At 47.0% G+C, this 8,305-nt stretch overlaps 1 protein-coding gene across 1 annotated transcript in view; it reads right to left on the bottom strand.

The window, feature by feature from the left end:
* Positions 1–394: 394 nt before the first annotated feature.
* LOC144179268 (alpha-tocopherol transfer protein-like) overlaps positions 395–8,305 on the bottom strand; it is a 28,146-nt gene continuing 20,235 nt past the window's right edge. The window contains exons 3-4 of the mRNA XM_077707559.1: positions 3,611–3,721; positions 395–1,831 (exon numbers count right to left, since the gene is read on the bottom strand). Coding sequence (XP_077563685.1) covers positions 1,601–1,831; positions 3,611–3,721 — 342 coding nt within the window. The 3' untranslated portion in view covers positions 395–1,600. The remainder of the gene's footprint in view (positions 1,832–3,610; positions 3,722–8,305) is intronic.

The following is an 8,305-nucleotide window of genomic DNA, read 5'->3' as shown; positions in this document are numbered from 1 at the left end:
AGGTTTCAGTTACGCTTGCTTAAGTGATGCGCGCGTGCATGCGGCGGGAAGGAACTTGAGTTCCTTCGCGGCAAGGTGTTATTTTAGATAGGCGGTTGAAGTGTTCTTGCTATGAGAAAATTAACAAATCTCGCTTGCATGCACACACAGGCATAAAGGATAACTCAGCGCATCCGCAAAAACGTTTGTTCGGGGCGTTCTCCAGTCGATACGAGAGTGGTAGCTTAAATCTCGTGAGCCAGGCATTTCATCTTAGTGAATTTGCAGCTCGGAAATAGCGTTCCTAACCACGTGGAAAGGCTTGTGCCGAGAGTACATTTAATTTAAACTACCGTGTATTCTGGCGAAGTTATGTATTCGCACCCGAAACGCGGACGTTGTCGCTCTAATTTTTCTGGATTAGGCAGTGAAGGGAATTTTACAGTGCTTCGGACGTTCATACAATACAGAAGAGCCTGAATATCCACCGAGGTGAAAGATCAACCGAGGCGGAAGATCCATTCAAACCTGAATATACACTGAGACAAAAGATCAACGGGGACAGAAGGTCCAGTCGAGCCTGAATGTACCCGAAATGAAAGATCCACCGAGACGGAAGATCGACTATTGGACCTTTCGTCTCGTTGGTTCTCTGGACGCTGAATCCTCACTCATGGGTTCTCTCGACGGCAGCGATGGTAAGCCTTTGCGTCGGCGGTGCGAACTGCGTCCCAGGAAGTGAACGCATGTCATCGTCAAGCGCACAACGGCAGGCGCTGTTACGGCGTCATCTCGCAGCGCGTCGTCGCCGCCGAGCATGTCTCGCTCCCTCCTGCTCACATTTTCGCCATGCGTCGCCGCCTAGGAGCGGCTCGCGCGGGCTCAGCCTTCTGCCCTCCCATTAACACTTTCGCTACCCTTTCCTCCACCGTTTTCTTTCTGTTTTCGTTTGCTCGGTCACGACGCCGATGTCAAACCACAGTGGCGGCCGCCAAAGTGCTGCGCACAAAAACAACATAAAGCAGTCGTTCGGAGCTGTCGCCTCTCCCTTTCCCATCGGTAATATGCTTTTTCGTGGGCTTGTAATAAGCGAATTCCCACAACACCTATCGCCAAAAGGCAACCACACACCGATAATCATCCGTTAATCTTGTGTCCCAGTGATAAAATATGCTTCATGAGACAACGACCCTCTTTTCGCAGGCACGGTAGCTTACTCTGTATGCACAGACTGGCGTAATGGTTGTTAACAGCCTAAGGTGATGCCCTTCGTACATGCATGTAAAACTTTGAAGAAATGTTTCTGCCATGGTCACTTGACTTCAGAACTCACTTAACCGGTTAGTTCAGCCGAAGCCACTTCAAAGAATTAGGATGTTTTTTTTTTTGCACATGTTTGCGCTGCAGCCTATAGACAAAGTGACTTATTCTGCGATTTTTTGCCGGGATCTGTGTGGAAAGTTTTTTTGAGTTACTTTGCCATTGCTGCAATAATTGCTGCCTAAACATGTGTTTAGACGAATGCAGATGGAGTGGGATGAGTTGCTCGCTTTTATATGCAACTGTAAGATATTGCACAGCTTTCACTAGAACCGGCTCTTGTAAACTTCATGTGCCTTATTCAAAGGAACGAGAGCTCGTCCTCAATTTCAGCCTCCGTGGCGAAGTCCATGTCGTGTCGTCTAGTGTAGCCGTAGCTACTGTCTTTCCGGTAGTCATCGTCATGGGACTCGAGGCCTTTCCAAAAGCCATCAAAGTCGAGGGGCGGGGCCTGACCACCGTACTCCTTTGGGAGGACGTCGGGAGAGAGATCTTTGTGTAAGTCGTCGAACTTGACCCCGTGCAGCCGTAACTGCACTCACAAAGACGGAAGAAATTAATGAATGCGGAAACGACATTCTACAGAAGGAAAAAAAAACAGTGTTATTACATTTCCAAAGAAATTGGCACTTGCAAGTGCACAGAATGTCATGACCATATTGTACTGGTTGCGTTCATACACACATCTACACCAGTGAACATATTCACACATGCGCACGGGAATACAGACATGAGAAAACACACAGACATTGCCCTTCGAGGAGAGGAGGAAATCATCGCACCGCTTGTCATTTCGCACGATTGCACACCCCTCATGAGTTGACGAATCATGGCAGTCTTCCGTAAGAGATTAGGACCGTGCATTGTTACTGTGCGTAACTTCTTAACGTGACGACCGCCTAATTCCGCTCATATGTCTGTTTTCCCGCTAGTGAGGAGACGATTAAAATGATGATGATGATGACGGAAGTGCCAAAAGGTGCTGCGTTTGTGTTTGTTTTTTGAGCCAGGCATACGTTAGTTGACAGGGTGCGGTAACCTGTGATGCCGCAGTTTTTCAAGCAGCTATTTCGTGCACAGCAATCTTGCCTGGTACCAGGACATAATTAGGATTACTTCCTGTCGCAGGCCTATACGCCTAAAAGCTTCGACTTACTATGCCGTAGCTGTCACAATTATTGCTGATTCACCAACGACAAAATCAGAATAATTCGCTTAGGAAGGAAACTTCATTTTGAAATCTTAGTGGGTAGTTATCAGAGGTGTCGAGATTTTCTGTACGATGGCACCCTGGGCTACGTCAAGGAAGAAAATGTATTATGTAGCCTTGCACGTAATACGTATTCCCGGAATGTTTGAGTATGGAGTGATAGAGGGGATAGACGATTTGCGACAGGCTCTACGAAGCATTGTTGCAAGCTAATATTTCCCGCCTCCTGCTTTCCAGCCCGAAAGTAAAGCGCCGTCTACAATTCAAGCAGGAGGCCGAGCCTAAGGATTTCCTAATATAACTAACTGCGCGGTAAACGAGGACACAGAAAGAGGCACATATGATACAGTACGCGGCGCAGACTAACTGATTTTTTTTCAGGAAACATGTAATTTGTAGGAACAGCCAAAACTCACCGCGTCGTACACGCAAATCAAAAATAAAGTTCGAAATGTCATGCTCAGCACAACTATCGTTCTTCGACAAGTGAGCAACCCCTTTTTTTACACCCCCCCTTCCACCCCCCCCCCCCCCCCCAACCCTACCACTGGCTTAAGGCTTAACCAAAATCAAGAAGTGCGATCTCGTTCTCGTGAAGGGCGATGGACGGACGGCTTACACACTTGTGGTTGTTTTTGTGCATCTAAAATTAGAGAAATCATAGAGGCATTTTACATGTACAAAAACCACAAGTGTGTAAGCCGTCCGTCCATCGCCCTTCACGAGAACGAGATCGCACTTCTTGATTTCGGTTAAGCCAGTGGTGGGGTTAGAGGGGGGTGGGGGGTATAAAGAAGGGGTTGCTCACTTGTCGAAGCTCGATAGCTGTGCTGAGCATGACATTTCGAACTTTATTTTTGATTTGAGTGTACGACGCGGTGAGTGTGTGCAGGCGCGAAGATTTGGCTGTTCCTACAAATTACATGTTTCCTGAATAACAAATCAGTTGTTAGTCTGCGCCGCGTACTGTATTATATGTGCCTCTTTTTGTGTCCTCGTGTTACCGCGCAGTTAGTTATGTTACCGATCAATTCCAACTCACCCAATTCCCTGTACTCGTAAGGATTTCACTAAATATGCATGTGGCATTCTTTTGCTCACCCTTTCAACGAACTTCTTCTTGAGTAAGAGTCTGACGAGAGCAAAGAGCATGTCGAACGCCGGTCCTTGCCTTACGTTGTGCGCCACTTTGAGTCGCATGGGAGTGCACTCCTGGACAGGCAGACAGACCGATAGACAGACAGACAGAATAAAATCTTCTAGTCTAAGTTGCACAAGAAAGGCTATCATCTTTAAAACTTTCTCAAGGCACTTAGGCGTGCTTACCGGCTTTGAATGTGAAAACGTGGCGATACTTATCAACAATTCCTTTACGGCTGCATCGTATTTCCGTCTCTTTATTGTCTTTCACTATGTTGTCCTGTAACGCAAAATACTTGGACCAGCTTCTTTTCGCCTACTCATGTGGCGTCACATTAAGGTGTCACGCGGCATGCAATAATGCAATTTTTATTTACATACTCTTACCAGCGGCGGCGATTTCCTTGATAGAGCAACCACAGCGACGACGACGGCGACGGTTTCTAGCAGGAGGGGGCCCTTCAGGCTTCTGCCTTAAACGCACATGTACGATTCGGTGGGTTTCGGACCCGGATCTCATCAATGACAGCCCGATGCGCCACCATGTCTGCACGTTGCCAGCGGTAGAACAAAAGTTGTCCTTACTGTTGCTCCTTTCCTCGAGTCACAAACGCACTTGGGAGATTGACCCGGAATCAGTCAGGAGCTTTGAGGGGCTAATGGGCCCACTTGACAAAATTCACATAATTTCAAATTGGAAACGTCAATGTTGCACAAGAATGCATGCCGCGGGACACGTGAACGTGACGGCACGTAAATTAAAGAAGAGGAGCCGTTTCGAAGTAACTTGTGCTATCCTCAATGGATTGCTGGAGGATCATTTTTCAACCCTTTATTGCCATATCGTCAACGATACCTCGCAAAGTGATGAGATGGCTGGAGTCTGAATATTTTCTTAGTCGCTCGATTGGTCTTTTCAACTAGGTTACCTGATTACACTCCTATTTTCAAGTCGGAAATATTGGCAATGATTTTGGCTCTTCAAAAACTTTAGCATAGATTTTCGCATGTTGTCATTCTTTCTGAACCCCTCTCTGTGTGTTCCGCATTAAAGGGCTGGTGAAGAGCTTTTCAAAAAAAATTTGGATGGGGCATTACGTTATGGTTTTCTCGACGCTGAATTCGAAAAACATGTTTATTTTATGTGTAAATACACCCAAACCATCTTTTTTCGTCAAAACAAACGACCCCTGCCTGCGGGCGCGGTGAGAGCCCTGGCCGCCTTTCGCGATTGGCTGGCGGCAGATGACGTCATATTCGGAAGCGCCGGCGCTGACCTGACGTTCAGGAACGGTGGACGAGCCGTACTACGCATGCGCCAACTAGAAATCAAAAAACAAAGAAAGCAACGTTTTTTGCCGCATGTGACGTCATGGTTTAAGAAAACGCAGGGCCTATTCTGTGGACCAGACCACAGGATAATGTTCAGCTTCATCCTGTGGACCAGACCACAGGATAATCTTTGGCTTTATCCCGTGGACCAGACCACACGACAATGTTCAGCTTTGTTCTGTGGACCAAGATTGCCAAGATCATGGTAGAGTAGACCACGTACACTTAATATTTGTTTTGTGGGTGGCTGGTCTACAAACATTTGCGGGGTACACGGCAACGTAGCGTTTTCTGCGTGGTTTTTCCACAGGTTTGTGGTCTGGTTTGCAAAAAACCTAGGCTATGAACTTGGTAACACATATTTTTGACGCTGATTTTTAACGTACCGCAACATTTTTTTTCGCAAGCCTGCCCCAAAATCAACTGAAGCCACTGAAGCTATGCCAAGCATAGAGTTTCTTACAGTATACTTACTAAGAAACTCTATGATGCCAAGCTTGTTCCATATTCAACATGGACTTCTCGCCTGCACAAATTGCCGGCAATTCTGGCAATTAGCCGGAAGTCTTTTCTGATTGGCTTTCAATTTTGGTCACGTGCTTCCGGTTGACAAAGCGGTTGTATGTGCTGTCGTCATTTTGACGTTTTATGACGTTTACGGGCACCAGTTTTAAAGTTTGCCTTATTTCTTTTTACTGAAAGCGCATAATTCTTGGCCGGCAATGAAAAACCAGACTAAATGCAGCGGACATGACAACGTAAGCCTGTCTTTGCTATTGAACAACAATACTGCTTGTAATATACACCCCCTCTGTGATTGGCTGAGAAGGCATGACGTAATTTAAGCAGTTGGCGGGAACGATTACGTCATGCATTGGCAACTTCAGCCTGCGTAAAAGTGACGTAATGCTACGTAACATCTTGAAAATGGCGACTGTTTTTGTCGCAAAATACAAATATGGTCCCTAGAAATATGTGCTAGTCTGCCGTCCGGCGGCCGCGGAGGGGGCTCCTCCGTGATGCATGCAGCGGCGGCGCTGCACGGAGCGCGGCCGGCCAGTGTCGGCGTGGGGAGCAGTGCAGCGGACGGCGCTTCGCTGTGCTGCATTCGTAGGTATGGGCGCTTTCAGCCGATTTTAAGGGCGCATTTTCGTCCTCTACGAAAATGATTAGCCTAATAAATTGGTTCCTACGAATACGAAGAGTTTGTTACGGAAGCATGAATTGATGCCAGTACGTTTTTTTTTTTTTTGCGAATTAAGAACGATCGAGCCGCCAAACCATGGAATCGTGTCACTGCGCTCTATCCTCGATATCCTCTTCCAGGGAAAAGGTTTCTACACATTCTGGGGGGCATCGGAAACACTTTCGGCACGGAATCTTTTGCTAGCTGGGGCACATCACGCGGTATTTCGACTAAGTTACCTAACAAAGAAGCGTTTTTGTGTATACCCCCGCCGTACACTGCCGTGGATATATAATTGATTGATTGTAGGGTTTAACGCGCCGACGCAACGCAGGCGATGAGGCGCGCCGTAGTGGAGGGCTCCGGATTAATTTTTACCACCTCGGGATATTTAATATACGCCGAAATCACGTACACACGGGCGTTTTTGCTTGTCGCCTCCATCAGAAAAGCGGCCGCCACGGCCCAGAATTGAACCCGCGACCTCGTAGATACATAAGAGCGTGAAAATATTTGTGTTGTGGTAGGGTGCTTCATAATTTTTTTTTAGGCGCTTTGGAACCATCCTCACTTCTCTTTGCTTGGGAGTCAAATACAGTATTCCCTCGTTATAACGAGATCGCTTTATTCGAAATATCGCTTTATTCGAAATTTCTTCTGGTCCCAACCCAAACGCATGCTTTTTAGGTCGCATTACTCGAAGCGCTCGAAGAGCCTGACCCGCATAGAGCGAAGTGTCGAGCGGAGGCGTCGCCCATTGGCGGCGACCCATCGGCAAGTCAGGCGGTCAACATGGCCGGTCAACGCAAGCTGGTCTTTCCCCGCGATTTTCTGGAGTCAGTTCATGCTCGATTTGCGTCATCCGACTTTAGACAAACGATCCAACTGCGTGGTACGGTCCTTAAATTTTGTTCCTAGACATTGGTCAGTGGCGTGGGCGCGACGGTGTGCGAACACCGACACTCGAACCGTAGAATTAGCAGTGTCGTTGACAAGAGAACGCCGAAAAGCGCTTGTTTTGCAAACTTCACGGCTGCACACATCGAGGGAAATTTGCCCAGTGATCATGCTAAGCCTCTGGTGCGAAAACCGTCAGTTTTAGTGATTGCGCTGTGTACCCAGAGTTAGCGGGTAATCGTTTTTTGAGCGCAACAAGCACAACTCTAGCCACGGCATTTGCGGCGGTTTCCAGCGCGAAATTCGCGTATCATTCCGTGACGCCCGCACGCCTCCCTATAAATTGGCCACAGCCACTGCCACTTTTATGGGCGACGACCACGGCCTCATGCATTGCTGGTCAAATCGGAGATGGGGTTGCTCGTGCCCGACAAAAACTTGGAACAGCCAAAACTCACTTCTCTTTTTGCAACCGAATAAAGTTGTTCTTCTCTGAATACATTGTGTTTTGGTTCCTTGCAGTTGTGGCGCAATTAAAGCTCAGTTGCTTAAGCTCTTCTTGAGCGGTTGCTTATATCGAAATACCGCTTATAACAAAATTTTACGCCATCCTGCTGACTTCGTTATAACGAGGAATTACTGTACACGCTTTGAAGCTTTAACGGAATCTGACCAATTCACATCGTTCATTAATTAGGCCCAATCGCACGTCGAACGTTGCCTCCTCAGTTGGCAATATCTGTTAAATGTAAATGCCGACAAAAGTAATAAGAATGTACGGACGCATATGATGTTTTTGGCACTTTCAATCAACAGGCAGAAACTGTGGTACTAGCTTTTATTTTGCACGCCTGTAATTTTTGTGAATTCCACGATTTGGAAAATTCGCTAACTCGAAGAGCGCGGGAAACTTTTTCACTAGAATCAGGCTGCCAAACAGTAACTGCGCTTGCATTCTTCATTACACAGGGCTTTCTATTTTTCTTTTTTTGATCGCCCGCATACTCGGAGTGAATCGCGAGACGCACGCAGGGATAGCAACCAGGGAGAACATCTGTGTTATGTCCGATCATTTTACTTGCGGTTGATTGAAATTAAAAAGATCAGCTCTTGAGGCTTATTTATTTCAATGACCATATGCCTTGCTTTAACATCCCCCCTCCCTAGGGGAAGCAGGAGGGCTCCGCCAGAAGTATTTAGGAACGGGTTTTTTGGTAAAGCATTTCACTACAGCTTTTTTT

This window comes from Haemaphysalis longicornis, unplaced genomic scaffold, assembly GCF_048455015.1.
Source record: "Haemaphysalis longicornis isolate Haplotype H1 unplaced genomic scaffold, Haemaphysalis longicornis Haplotype H1 scaffold_4, whole genome shotgun sequence".
NCBI lineage: Eukaryota > Metazoa > Arthropoda > Arachnida > Ixodida > Ixodidae > Haemaphysalis > Haemaphysalis longicornis.
This window is presented reverse-complemented; position numbering and strand designations above follow the sequence as displayed.